The sequence below is a fragment of the Sceloporus undulatus genome, chromosome 4, assembly GCF_019175285.1.
Source record: "Sceloporus undulatus isolate JIND9_A2432 ecotype Alabama chromosome 4, SceUnd_v1.1, whole genome shotgun sequence".
Classification (NCBI taxonomy): Eukaryota; Metazoa; Chordata; class Lepidosauria; order Squamata; family Phrynosomatidae; genus Sceloporus; species Sceloporus undulatus.
The window spans coordinates 195,107,541-195,123,168 of record NC_056525.1 but is presented as its reverse complement, the minus strand read 5'-3'; the positions used below and the strand labels follow the sequence as shown (position 1 = coordinate 195,123,168).

Genomic DNA, 15,628 nt, shown 5'->3' with positions numbered 1-15,628 from the left:
TTTGGAAGATGTCACCCTTAAAGGTGACCTATAAACCTTTCAAGCAAAAACAACACTTAACCTGAAAGCAGTGAATTTCTGAAATAACCCCAACTCAAGAAATATTTTGTTAAATTTTATTCCTGTTTACCTGAAATTACTTCAGCAATCTTCAGATAAATTGGGCATGCTCTAATACTTTAAATGATATCAAAACAAAAACAATTTCTTACCTTTTTAGGTTCATCTTCCTTCTTTTTTTCCAACATAAAATTGCTGCTTGTACAAGAATCAGTGTCTGATATTTCCAAAGGGATGTCATCAGTTTTTGATCCACTGGGCTGTTCAACATGATCTTCGCAATCACTGTCATTCTCCCAGTCAATTACTTGTAATTCACCTTAAAGGTAAGGAAATATTAGAACAGTCTTTTATGATGCTGATATCTCCCCAAAACATCACAATATGAATTCCATATTATATATTAAACTTATAAATTTGCTGTAGTGAGCACAGGTGCCAGCTAAGATCAGCCCTTAGAACAGAGTAGGTATAAAAACAATGTAGAGCTAAGGTTTCTAAGTTTCTTACAAGATTTGCTCCTGTGTTCATGACAGCACTGACATGTGGAAATATTTGCCACCACTTATCTCCAAGCAAGCAAAAGTTTTGGTAATAATTTTCTGTGATTTAAGGTGCTGCAAAAAACAAAGCAACACGGTCAAAATGGGGTGGTAATCCCACATAGAGTGCCTGTCTAAAGCACTATATAATAGCAAAGTTGTTTTTTATTAGTAGATCTGCTCAAGTCTGCTCCAAATTTAATCCAAAGTGATTCAACTCATTTCTCAGACATTAAAGGCATTTTAATTTCTGAAGAATATGTTTCCACTCAAACAGTTACTTAAAATGGCCTTTATCCAAGAAGTCCGCATCTGCAACAGAAGGGTAGCTAAAAACATCTTGAGAAAGTCAACAACAGCTTCAGCACAACATAAACAACTTTTCAAAGTGCTACATGAAAACAAAGACTAGTCCTCAGAGATTTCAAATTAAATTGGATAACAATCCCCATTATACAAAACAGAAAGAACAAATGAAATTTAAGTAACAAGTTGTATAAGCCAATTGTTTTTTAACCACTTTCTTATAGGTTTGTTATATATTTACAGAAGTGGTTGGTGACAAGTTTAGTAATGTAAACTTTTTCCTTAAACAAACAATAGTCAATAGTCTGAAAAAATGAATATAAATTCCATCTGATTAAGAACAGCAGGAAATTACAAAAAGTTCAGCCTGACCCAGTTATTCTGTTCTATCACTTACTGAATGAATAAACAAATGTTGGGATATTCTACTAGGGAAAGATGGCCATCTAGTGTTTCTGATGACAAGAACATCAAGAAAATAGCATGGAGAAGTTATTATACAGAAAATAGGAGCCTTTTCACACATTTGCCAGAGTCTCACACAACACTAAACTAGTGTTTAGATCTAGGAGTCTTAGTAGACCACAAGCTAGACATGCATCAACTGTGTCATGCAGCAGCTAGAAAAGCCGATATAATACTGGACTGCATCAATAGGAGTGCAGTGTCTACATCAAAGGAAGTGATAGTGCCAATCCATTCTGCTTTGGTCAGGCCTCACCTGGAGTATTGTGTACAGTATTGGGCAACACAATTCAAAAGGGGTATCGACAAGCTGGATCATATCCAGAGGAGGGTGACCAAAATTTGTGAAGGCTCTGGAAACTATTCCCTATGAGGAATGACTTAGGAAATGGTTATATTTAGCTTGGAGAAATGAAGGTTAAGAGGTGATGTGATAGCCATGTTTAAATATTTGAAGGGATGTCATACTTGTTTTCTGTGCTCCAAAGACTAGGACGCAGAGCAATGTACTGTATAGGAAAATAGATTTCACCTAAACATTAGGAAAATTTTTGACAGTATGAACTGTTTGACAGTGGAATACATTGCCTCAGAATGTAGTGGACTCCCCCCCCCCTTCTTTGGAGGTTTTTTTTTAAAACAGAGGCTGGGTGACCGTTTGTCAGGAGTGCTTTGTGTCTTCCTGCATGGCAGGTATAGCCCTTGTGGTCTCTTCCAACTCTGTGATTCATGAACTAGAATGTGACAGACCTGTGTCATGGACTCATGAATGGCTCCTTCCCCTTTTTTCCTCCCTCCCACCTTTAATTGATTTTATATTTTAACATCACCCCTGATCCCTGCAACAATAGAGAGCAAAATCACTTTTCAGTTAAGTTGTATGTGTATGTGCACATGCCTTGCAATTGGCTGTCGATTTATGACAACCTCATGGATTTCATAGTATTTTCTTAAGCAAGGAATACTCAATGGTTTTGCCAGTATTCAGCCATAATAGAAAGATAAAAGATGTCAAAAGTGTTTCCTTATTCTGCCAGCCAAAAACACTTGGAATGTCTTTGAAAGACCAGCATTATCCCTCTCCTTCATGCACTCACCACATAATTTCAAATCACAATAAAATTGTGTTTTTCTTTCTTTCCTTTGACTATTTGAAGTTTGTTGATTGTTCAGACAGTTGCCATACCTTATTAGACCAAGTTGTCACAGATATCTCCTTTAGATCTTTCCAAAACTGAGTAATGAATAATATGGCAGCTACTAACAAATAACCAATTCAGTTAGTAAGATGTCTTTGCACTATCTACTGAAAGAAACCAAGGAGGGCCAGTTCTGGAGATTTTGTAAGATTCTGGTTAGTGACATTATTTCAAAATAGATATCATCCCCGAATTAAGATTATTTACTATAGTGTCATCATAAATGCTGATATATGTATATTTAATTTTACAATCTCACCAGCACAAGGGAAAAAGGAGGGGGTATGTATGACAATGGCACCAAAGTCAAGTGCTATTTATGCAAAACTTTTAATAAATTGTTTCTTACTGAAGCAGAGACACTAGTCAAAGAGAACTTGCCCATATTATCCCATTTTCCTTCTCCCAGGCAAATATCCCAATTGATTGCCACACCTGGAGTCTTCCAGGAGAGTCAATTCACTTTTGCTTTTGTCTGGAAAGGGGGCAGTCAGGTGTGGAGGTCTAAATGGGTCTAATACTCATTGGAGAGATACCCCAGGATTGCACTTTGAAAAGTCCTGGAGTAATACATGGAGAGAATAACTTGAAAGGACTTTCCATGTGACTTGGTTATGGTAATACTCCATGAGCCAAGTGGCACTCAAGTCAAATTTGAATTAATGTTTGAGAGGGATGCTGTTGCTCCATCTTTATCATTCATCTGATTTAAGAAAGCAACTGGAGCATAAGTCCTAAGCCAAGCCACATAGCCAGTACATTATACCCTTGACTTTGCTGCAAGTGCTCAGCTTAATTCCCTTTCCAAAAACATTCCTTAGATCAGCTCACTGACATTTTAACAGGTCTTACCAAAAATGATGAATTAGGCTTTATTTTGCACACTTAAGTCCCTGATTTTTTCAGACTTGGAAACTGAAGCATATACATAGTCACCCAAGTTAATTCCATTGAATTCAATGGAATTTCATCCCTGCCACATATACATGATTTCTGCCATTTACTCTTCCTTCATACTGTCATAGGGGAACAATTGGGAAAGAACTGTACTGTATATCTGTTTTTATCTGTCTTCAGAGTTTGTCTATGCCTAACAGTATATATTACAAACACTTAAAATCTGACATTTCCAAGTATCTTTTTCACATCTTCATATGTATCTTTAACTGCTGTCCTGAATTAAAGCATTTAGTTACATACTCACAGATACTGAAGTAGCTACATTATTAAATGTTCAGAGCAATCTTTACCAAAAGGCCCAAATAGCTGGCCTTCTGTATCCATTGATTTTTTTATCCACAGATCCAACCATCCACGGCTTGAAAATATTGCAAAAAGATATAAATTCCAAAAAGCAAACTTTGATGTTGCTATTTTACATAAGAGATACCATTTCACTATGCCATCATGTTTAATGGTACCTGAGCATCCATGGATTTTTCTACAGGGGAACCTGGAATCAAACCCCAGTGGATAACAAGAACCTACAGTACATAAAGTACAAAAGCATTCTTTTAGATTTGTTTCTTTCATGTTCTCTATGAACAGAACAATCCTAGCTTCTTTTTCTCTGGCCAGGCAGGACATGGGGTAGGGAAAAGGAGCTCTGGCAAAGTAACCACCAGTCCAATTGTTCTACCATTGCACCGACAGGCAGGAAGTGGGAGGGGTATGACTATGTTTTCCTTTTCCCCTACAGATAATTGCAATAGATGCAGAAAAATATTAATTATGCCAGTGGCAATACAACATAGAATCATGTCAACTCCTGAGGTCTCACTGAAAAATGAAGAGGCTTTCTATGAGGCACAACCATATCACCATCTAACATGTGCTGTAATCCCCTGATCAACTGATAGAAAAGCTTCACAGCTGGTACTTTTTGGCAGTATATCCACTGTCCAAAAGCATAACTCCATTTCCATCAGTAGAATAATCCTTATGTCACATCCTGAGGTCCCTTGAATTGCCTTATAGTTGGTACAGATTTCTACCTTACACTTCTTATTTCTTCCCCCTTAGTCTTCTCTTTTTATCAATATATCCCTCTTAGACCAGTGCTAATCAAGAGTGGTGAAGCCTGGACTAGTACCAGTCCCCAAGCTATTGGCAGCTGGTCCCTGATGAGCTTTGAGAAACAAGTGTAGTCAATGGGCACAAATGGGGCTGAACCCTAGCACATTGGTAAAAATAATTTATCAGTCCTCTATACAAGTAAACCTGAGAAGCACTGCTCTAGAGTACCTTGTTTACATGTTTTGCTAACAATATACTTCAAATTATGTTTTTAATTGTTTTAAACCCTATTTTTAATCTAAACATGTTTTTATGATAAGTAATATTTGTTACATTTTCACATAAACAGATTTGTAATATTCATATTCTAACATACTTAACAATTTTCACATTTTCCTCCTTCTTTACAACTTCATTAAACCTAATTTCAGTATCCAGTTTTTGGAATGATCTTCAGCTTGATTCTTCCTTCCTATTGCATCTTTTATAAAAAAAAAAAAAATGTACAGCATGTCAACTAATACATATATATTTCCCAATAATCTTAAAGACCTGAGATCAAATTATTTTATAACTATTATATACAATTGTTCTATTATAAATTTACTCATTAGTTCTGTTATTCTACACACATTATTTACACACATTTTTACACACACACAAAATTAATTGTTCTGATTAATCTGAGAGAAACTTGAGAGTATTTTTACTCCAATTACATAGCTTTCCCTATACTTTATTTTTCTTTAAACTAAACATGTTTTAATATTTGAATTTGTCTGGGTTCTAGTATATTTTTGCTCAGTGTTGTTTCAAATCCTGAGCCCCACATTTTGGGAGAAAGGCAGCAAATAAATCCAAGAAAGAAACCAGGCTAAACTTAAATTCAACTACTTTATATTTTTTATTATTTTTGTTACATCATTTTCACTATATTTGCACTTTGCATAATCAGATACTGTTTAAATTCAAACAATTATCATCTTTCTCTTTAAATTTTGCAGTCCCTCTTTTGCCATTTCTGCAATTTTCACTAACATAAGAATTATCACAAGTGAAGGGTAGCCCTGTTCCACTAATTAAAGCTTTGCCTCACATTCTTTATATTATTTAATTTGTAATGATTTCTAGTATATTTTTAAGGCACCAAAATGGGAGATGGAAAACTTCTTTTTAATGGCATAAAATGTGACTATTAAGAATAAAAAGAACTTCTTATTACTAGAAATGCAATTCGGTAAATGAAAAGGCTTCATAGAGAATGTCAGCTTAAATAAGTGTGACCTTCACATTTTGTATAGGAAACATATGAAAAGAGACTCACCTTCACTGCATTCATCCCTGTAGATCAAATCATATTTTCTACATTTTTCTATTTTAAGACCCGGGAACCTTGAAGTCAAAGTCCTGTTTTCATCATCTGAGAACTCACTCCCACTGGAGCTCCACACTATGTCAGTGCATTCACTTGATCTCTCACTTTTAGAAATTCCTGTGGAAGAGAATATGCAAATACTTTCCACATTACAACATCAGAATACTTGAGATTTAGCTCGCTCCCTACAATGATGATTCAATGTAAATGTCACAATGAACACCAAAATTTAATAGGAATCTAATGTTTTAACAGCACATCTTCACCACTCAGTTTTTAACAGTACAGATTCAATACTCAAAGGTAACCTCTAAAATGAGCTTTCAGACTACAGTATTTAAAACAAAGTAACTTAAATAAATGCCTAGAACTAGTCTTGCTCATATGATATGCTTTGAAAAATGAAAAGGACACAGTATATTTAGAGCAGTAAAGGAACAAGAATTATTACCACCACATGGTGGTGCATTTTCAATATTTATTTTTAAAATACTGTACATGAAACCGAACAATCTGCCACCTCAAATGCCAAGAGTTACTTTTTGGTCTTTTCTATAGTCCTAACTAACTATAGCTCCAAACTAATTTCCTAGTAATGAACAATGTAACATCTAAATCACTTAAATCTGCTACATACACACCATCCTGGTTTTAGGCACTTCTCTTCCATCAGTATGGCTGTGAAGAGATTACAACCTTTTGGGCCTGAACGGACAGGCCAAAATAAAGCTTGTTCGTGCCACTTTGGAAGTGTGCTGTTTAAAGGAAGCAAGTATCCTAAGAGTCCAGAAGCCGCACCAAAGCTACGCTCCAGTCCTAGGGACAGGAGTGCAGCATTGGTGCAGCTTCTGGCCTCTTAAGATATATGTGTCATTTAAAGCACATGCTTCCAAAGTGGCATGAAGCAGCTTTACTTCGGCCTGTCTGTTCAGACCCTTTTTCTTTTAGTTAACCAAATGATTGGAGTGCTAGGCTACACCTCTGGAGACCAGGGTTCAATTCCCCATTCGCCCATGAAACCCACTGGGTGACAGTCACAGGGGAAAACAATGGCAAACCTCCTCTGAATAAATCTTGCCAAGAAAACCCCAAGATAAGTTCGTCTTGGGATTGCCATAAATTGGCAATGACTTGAAGGCACACAATACACACAGTGCACAGTGTGAATCCCACACTGTGAACTACAGCTAATCTTAGCTATTTTTTGTTGAAACAAAATAGCTCCATTATTTTAAGCAAGTCACATTTCAGATTAGTCACAGTTTATAAGAATCAAACCACTACCACAAGCCACAAATAAAAATGGAAGCAAGAACCTCCAAACAGCTCCTCACAACCTCATGGGTTTATGACATCCAAACTGACCTACTGGGACCAGATCATTTTGAACATGAAGACTCGAGATTGTGATCTTTATCCCTAAAACGGAATGTGTACTAGGCTATAATAATGGCTATATTTAGCATTTACACAATAGTTCTGAAAGTTCATAGCAATGTTCAGACACACACACACACACACACAGTTATGAGCCTTTCAACAACCTGACGTATTATCCTCATATTGTATTTAGATGACTTAATCAGAGAAACAGTGACTTAGCAATGACCATCTACTAAGGGACAGAAAGGCTAGATCTGAGCTATCAAAATAGTTTTTTAGCTGTATTTGTTGTTGTTTTTGTTGTTATATGCCATCAAGTCAGTTGGCCTCTCTAAGAAAGACGTCCAACAGGCTATTATTAACAGCCCTGTTCAGATCTTGCAAACTCAGGTCCACGACTTCCTCAGTTGAGTCTATCTGTAATTTGATCTTTCTCTTTTTCAACTGCCTTTTTCAACTCCCTGAGCATTATTGTATATTCTAATTAATCATGTCATCTCATGATATGTATAAAACATACCAAACTGCCAACTTGGGTTTTGTGAGGGTTCAGGTTTGATCTGCTCTCAGATGCATATATTTGTCTTTTAGGTAGTCGATATGCATTCTGACTGAGTCATCTCGCACTTCTAAACTCAATCCCTTCCAAGTCCACTGGCACTGCTAACTCCCCTACACTGTGTCCAGAAAGTTTCATTTCTGTCAAGCTGTGATAATACTGAAGAAGCTGTGTACAAATTACCATTTTACAAGGTAATTTGTATCTTTAGTTATGCAACTCTACTGTAAACATTAGATCTATGAAAAAGGTATTCTGAGTAAAAACAAACAAAAACTTGTTTTGTAATTAAATGATATATTAATATGGAAGTTAAATTAAACATTATCTATTATACCTTCAACTGAGCTGAGCAATGAGGTAAAGCACATTTTAGCTCTAGATGATTTTTCAGAAGATTCTTTAGCCTGTTTTAAAAACGAAAATTAATGAACACAAAATGAATAATCTTTAACAAAAAAAATACTCTTTGCTATTTGCATTATATTATATTTGTTTACCTTGTTGAGGCTGCAACTCTACATCCACTTACTGGAAAGCAAACTCTTATCAATGGGAATTATATCATATAAGACTGCTTCAAATCAATATTTATATCCTATATTTCCAGCACAGATGACCCCAGAGAGGCTTGCAATCATATTTTAAAATACATAAAATAAATTAGTATGCAACAAAAGAATAAGATGCATGGAGACAAAGGCATCTGCTCATACTATACACATATGCTGCCCATTATCCTGTACGGTAACAAGCGAACTGGAAGTTCTGGCCATATTAAATACAATTAGAACCTCAACTGCTTAATAATATCTGGACCAGTATTGAAAGCAATAGACTGTCAAGAATACTTTGCTTTTGTTGGATAATGGCAAAGTAAAGTCCTTGTTGGGAGAATAAGAACAGTGGCCCAGTAGAAATGAAGTCATGGCTCTGAATGTGTGAAATATTATTATTTATTCCAAAACTCTTAGGCCTTCCTTCACAATAGGCCTCAGAGCAATTTCCCAGATACAATAAGATACAATAAAAAACAGAATGCAATCATAAGCTACTTAAAAGTCAGTAACATTTAAAATGACAGATTAACCAAGTACAATGCCCAGATAAATATTTTATGATCCCATTTAGCAACAAACACACCTGTTAATTAAGAAGCCATATTCTGTAGAAACTGAAGCTGCTGTCTTCAAGAGAAGCCCTTGATAAAACATACTACAGCAAAACACCTGAAGACTATCACAGCATGATCCCCACAGTTATACTATTCTTATCCAGGAAAATTGAGGGCATGCAACACACTGAGGCCACTTCAGCCTTAAGTGATAAACCAGACAAGGTACATATCTGTTCATTAAGGGAGAGTGTCTCCATTTGGAACAGACTAGCAATGAGCTGGGAGGGACAAAGGAATCACCATCTTATCGGGACCAAACTTCACTTTACTGGCCCTTGTCTAGCACATGATTTGGCATAAACAGTTGTTTTCTGTTAAATATCTGTAAAGACTAAGACCGCAAGGTGTAATTAAATCAACTTGATCAACTTCAGTTGATCAGTTCATTTGTTCAGTTCAATTAACTGAAGAGTTACAATTGACTAATTGATGAGGACCAATTGTAACCAAACAAGGCAAATTCATCAGGATAGGAGTTAATTTATTTTTCGAGAATAATAGGAAATATTAAAAGATGTCTTTGCTTTCCAACCATCAGTGATAACTTTTGTTCATTAAACTGAAAATTATCATCATTATCATAAGCACTACAATAAGGTTTGTATAGTTAGGCTGTTTTAAAGTCAGAAGATTAAGCAACAGAGAAGCTCTTTAAATCCCTACATAACTAGTGTTCCAAACTCTCACATCAAAACCTACAACCACCTTGACCCCCAGTTCTGGAGGAAAAGGCAGTAACTAAGCAAAGGGAACGAATTACAGTAATACATTTTACCTCCAGTGAAGAAGCCGTCTGAAACCCATCACCACAACGAAGCCAGGCACTTGAAATGGAAGCAGCAGCTACAGGTGGCCCTGCATTTCTTTTCCCTTCCCTTACAGGCCTCTCATCTGGAAAAGAGGCGAATTCTGTGCAACATACTCGTTTTCTCTGTAAATAAAAGTTAATTGATTTATTTCAGTCTTCAGTGATATTTTTAAGTTTGGAACGAATGTATATGTACAACAATCAATCCCTAATTTGCCTCATTTTAACAGCCTAATTAAAGCTAAGAGGAACCTTACTGTTTTCAGAATCCTTATCCATTTAACATTTATTTTCAGAGTGATCAATACAAGTGAAAGCCACTTATGAGCTAACTAGTTTATGGCCTCCTGTTCCCCCAACCCTGGTTGCCATTGCAACTGATTACACTTGCAATTTAGAAAACACCTAACTAAAGCCCAGAGCTTTGAGAAAACAGATAAAAGAAATAGCCTGGAGAACAATATAGCGTCCTGTGCATGAAGGCCACTTTTATAACAATGCAGACCGAAGCTTCACAGCTATACCCATAGCAATTCAAATACATGTCATGGCATTCACCAACACAGTTTTACTTTTTTGTGGGTTTTTCGGTCTATGTGAACATGTTCTAGAAGAAATTATTCCTAACCTTTTGCCAGCATCTGAGTGAAGATGCCAGTCACAGATGCCGGCGAAATGTCAGGAATAAATTCTCCTAGAACATGGTCACATAGCCTGAAAAACCCACAAAAAACGATGGATGCCGGCCGTGAAAGCCTTCGACTTCACACAGTTTTATTTATTTATTAAAAGTTAATAACGATTTCCCATGAAACCATGTCTAAAGTTGTTTATAATGAAACTTTACAAGAGGAACCTCCTTCCACAGTTACTTAGCAGAGCCAGAAAATTGGGCTGTGGGTGTTTTGACTCCTTCTTTTGGGTTTTTCTTAAGGATTTCCCCCCCTCCCAACTAAGCGAATACTTTACTCTTGTTTGTGAGTTATACTATTTTTCTTACATAAGGACTGGTGTTTGCAGAACCAGTTCAGTCTTAATATATGTAAGTGAAACCAAAGGAACTCAGTCGTATGTCATAAAACATTACATGCATGCTGTTCACCAAGAACTGACAGAAAGGTCTTCGCAAGACTTCTGTGAATGAGGACACTGCAACTGTAAGGCAAGTGACTAACGTGAGCGTATCTTAGGTGATATATCAGTATTTGCATCAACATTCCCATCAACATTAACCTGAATTGTTTCTACTAAATATAACAGATGTGATTGAAAGCGAATTTGAGCCAAGAGAAAACAAGTTTAATCTTATACATGATCACTGCTGCACGTATGGTGTATGCAAAGTACTGGAAAACGAATCATACCAACGCTAGAGGAATGGATAGTAAAGTTAAATGGTCATGGACAGACTGACTATGTTTACTGCAGGAAATTCAATTCAACAATACGAAAAGAAATGGGGGGAAAGTGTCAAAACTGTGGAACCAGAACAAGAGTGATCATTAAAATTTCGGTCAAAACAAAGCAATCAAGGATTAGAGGATATGAAATGTACATAATAGACAGATAAGAGATCTTATATGTAAGAAGATAAATTAATATGCATAATATGCAGTTGTCTCCTTTGTAGATAACACTGTGTCTACACTTTCCCGTCTGTTCGCTTTTATGTAATATTTAAACAATAAAAATTATCTCTAAAAGAAAACCCAAAACATTCACATCAACATTCAGCTCTACTAGGATCCAAAGTGGGGACGGCAAGCCACCCTCATCATACAGTCTGATCTGCCAATGTTTCATGAATACAGGAACATGTATGTCCCTATTGATAATAATAATAATAATTTATTTATTCATTTATACCCCACTCTTCAGCCAAAAGGCTAGGATGGTCAATTTCAAGCTGTGATATAAAGGCCAGAGTGATCAGTTGGGGACAACACAAAGTCCCATTCATAGCCCCCCCCACCATCCAAACCTAAGTTATGCAAGATTCCTCCCACATAAAACCAAAGAGACATCCTCTGAGGGCTTAAATTTAACCTGGGTTTATTGGTGCATAATAATAATAATAATAATAATAATAATAATAATAATAATAATAATACCCCACATTATATGCCTATGTTTAATTAGAGGGGGCTGCATCTACACTGCAGAAATAACCCAGTTTGAAACCACTTTAATATCTGCCCTGGCTCAATGCAAGGGCATTATGAGAACTGTACTTTTGGGAGTCATTGAGCCTCCCCTGTCAGAGGCCCCTGGTGCCACCATAAACTACAATTCCCAGGATCCCTTAGCACTGTCATGGTCAATGCAAGGGATCCTGGGAATTGTAGTTAGGTGGCACCAGGGGCCTCTGCAGGGGAGGCTCAATGATTTGTTTCTGCATTGCAGATGCAGCCTACATTCTCCTCCCTTCTTTAAGCATACCTTCTGTGAGAGCATCTCCTTCCCTCACCGCAAACTTTCCAGGAGTCACGTGACCTGAAGGTCTGCTTTGCGGGAATGGGAGCCCCCCGACTCCCGCCAACATTCTGCAAGAGAGGCCACGCCCCCTTTCTTCCCGCTTGGCGCCGTTTCATCAGCGGAGCCTTGATTGGAGGAGGAAAAAAAGCTGGGGAAGGGAGGTGTCTTTGGTTTGCGCCTCCTCGCACCGCCGCGAGGGGGCACCCGTGCGTTAAGGCCTGCGTTCTAAACTTCCGGGCAGTTGGTGCGCATGCGCGCTGCAGTCAGCCCTCCTAGTGTTGCCAATGTGGTGACTTTCACACGAAAACGGGGACTTTTCAGAGCTTTTCGTGTGATTTTGGTGCCGGGCTCTATTCATGCATCATTTTTGGTGACTTTTGCCCTTTTAGCTCCAGCCCTGACTCTGAGAACGAGTGGCTACAGAGCAACCAACCCTTTGGAGTGTCACACACACAACAGTTTTCAGCCAATCAGAGAGAGGACTGGAGAGTGGTCGCCGCCCCCACCCTCAGGAAGCGCTCTCTCTCTCACCCCTGACTCCCTCTTAAGTCTAGCTTTCCTAGACTTAAGCGTACTTCCTCAATGCAGGGGAATTGTAGTTCATTGTGGCACCAAGACTCTTTCTCACAAAACTACCATTCCCAGGGTTCCCTTGCACTTAGCCAGGGCAGTTAAAGCGGTCTCAAACTGGATTATTCTGCATTATGGATTGGACCTTGAGCGTTTTTAAAACTAAGGTCCAAAACACACTGAGAAATAATCCAGTGTGTGACGCTTTTACTCTCCTGGCTCAGTTGCAGGGAATCCTGGAATTGTAGTTTGTTGTGACATCAGAGCTCTTTCTGATAGAAGAAGCTCAATGTCTCACAAAACTACCATTCCCAGGATTCCATAGCACTGAGCCAGGGCAGATAAAGCATTCTCAAACTGGATTATTTCTGCAGTGTGTCTTGGACCCAACTCAGGCTGCATCTTCACTCCAGACTCCAGAGACAATCCGTCTCATACTGTTTTAACTGCCATGGCCCATGCTATGAAATCCTGGGAATTGTAGTTTGTTGTCACACCAGAGTTTGCTGAGAGAGAAGGTTAAATGTCTCTGAAAACTAGAATTCCAGGATCCCTAGCACTGAACCATGGCAATTAAAAGGGTGTCAAACTGGATTTACTTCTGCAGTGCGGTTGCAGCCGAACACGTTTCTATTTGGGCCAAAGCTTCCTGGACCCCCTTCATGTTAAAATAAATATCTTAAAAGGATGAAAGATTCTTTGTTTGGTTTTAATGGTAATTTTGAGAGTTGAAATAAGTTACAATTATTTTTCAATTATGTTTACGTTTATTGCAAAAGATCCGCCATTTTAACATTATGGGAATTTTCCGGGAATTGGACTGAATATTCCGTGTGATCTGGGGGGATTCAGTGTGTTTTGGACAAACGTTTGGGAATTATCTTTGAGGTTGTTGGCAACTCTTTTATAAATTTACATTGTGGCCTTCAAGTGCTTTCAGACTTAGGACGACCCTATCATGGTCTTTTCTTGGCCAGACATGTTCAGAGGAGGCTTGCCCTCTGAGGCGGAGAGAGTGTGACCAGCCTGAGGTTACCCAGTGGGTTTCCATGGCCCAATGTAATAATAATAATAATAAAATAATAATAATAATATCAATGTAGAAGGTTTCATGGCCAGCATCCATAGTTTTTTGTGGGTTTTTCGTGCAATATGGCCATGTTCTAGATCAGGGCCACATAGCCCGAAAAACCCACAAAACATAATAACAAATAATAATAAAAATATAATAATAATTTATTTATACCCCACCTCTTTGATTAAATCGAGGCGGCTTACAAACAGTATCAAAAGCATTCAATACAATAAAATACAATACACTCTAAACCCACCCACTCAACCGTGACTCGAACCCTGCTCTTGGGGAGTCATAGAAGTTTATCACGGGAGCAATTCTCTTTAATTTCGAATGAAAGGAAAGTGGGGCCAGAACGCATTCACGTGAATCGTAGTTCAGTGAATTTACGTGAATTCGAATTGCGTCGAACTGACTCCCATTGCCTGAAAATAGCTTCCCATTGCCCGAAATTGCGTGTGGTGGTCTATCACGCAATAACATTAAACCCCATGATGGCATTCATATTGCCTTGGATTATACTCCAATTGCCCTTGTCTGATAAACCCGTGGTCCAACACAACAACACCAGGCGGATCAGATGTCCTCACAGCAAAGGAGGACAAGGAACCCCCCAAAATCTAGGAAATTCAGGAAAAATGGAGGATGTGACCAAATAAAAGCTTTTTAAAAACAACCCCAAAACCCACATCATATAAATATAAATTCATGCTTCTTGGACATGCTAAGAATGGAGGGCATTTTGGAATTCCTCCTGGACAAAGGTGGAAATGTAGGATGTGTCTGTGAAAATGAGGACGTCTGTGCACCCTGCCCGACACTCAAATATGAATACTAATACTACTAAAATAATAATAACAAATTTTTATTTGTATTTTCCTGCCTCTCCCAGGTGGATCAAGGCGGGATTACAACCAACAATGGCAAAGGATAACAACAATAGAACAAATAGTGTTTTAGGGAGAGCAAAGCAAGGAGCTCCTCCAGAGGAAAACCCTCTTCTGCCATGTGCTGCACTTGTCAAGGTGTATGCAATCTCGATGGCCACAAAGAGCTGTCCTTCTCTCCTCCTCCTCCTTCTCCATGGGACAGTGGTTCAAGGTTGGCCTTTCCACACATAAGCCTCATAACACAGATAATGATTCTTAATTATATGTTTTGTATTTACTGAGGCAGCACAACACAGTTGTTTGATTGTCGGACTACAAGTCTGCAGACCAGGGTTCGATTTCCAGCTCAGCCATGGGGGACCTTGGGTGAGTCACACTCTCTCAGCCTCAGTGAAGGCAAGTGACAAACCTCAGAACAAATCTTGCCAAGAAAACCCCATGATAGGGTTGCCTTAGGGTCATCATAAGTCGGAAATGACACAACACATGACCATTTATGTATTAGCAGGCTGATTTGGGTGTTTGACTGAGCATAGGAGAGAAAAATAAATGTCAACCATGAAGCAGATTTAGGCCTGTTAGGCCACCTTAAAGACCAGTTTGGTGGAAAAGGGGCGTAGCATCCATATACACATGTCCCAGGGTGTCATGACGCCGCACGCTGCACCACGTGGCCATAGCATCATGGGTGCCCCTGGCACTGAGTCCGCACAATGCAATGCCAAAGG

At 38.2% G+C, this 15,628-nt stretch overlaps 1 protein-coding gene across 5 annotated transcripts in view; it reads right to left on the bottom strand.

Moving 5' to 3' along the window:
* SPIDR (scaffold protein involved in DNA repair) overlaps positions 1-15,628 on the bottom strand; it is a 1,328,422-nt gene that overhangs the window by 191,718 nt on the left and 1,121,076 nt on the right. For 4 of the 5 annotated variants that reach the window (XR_006103505.1, XM_042463182.1, XM_042463184.1 and 1 more), the window contains exons 1-5: positions 11,613-11,705; positions 9,858-10,013; positions 8,243-8,312; positions 5,913-6,080; positions 213-379 (exon numbers count right to left, since the gene is read on the bottom strand). Coding sequence is in view for 4 of the 5 variants with exons in the window: in XM_042463182.1 (XP_042319116.1) it covers positions 213-379; positions 5,913-6,080; positions 8,243-8,312; positions 9,858-10,013; positions 11,613-11,693 (642 nt within the window). In the remaining variant the exon portion in view is untranslated. Of the gene's footprint in view, positions 1-212; positions 380-5,912; positions 6,081-8,242; positions 8,313-9,857; positions 10,014-11,612; positions 11,706-15,628 lie in introns of those variants that run through there. The other variant, XM_042463183.1, reaches the window with a different exon arrangement.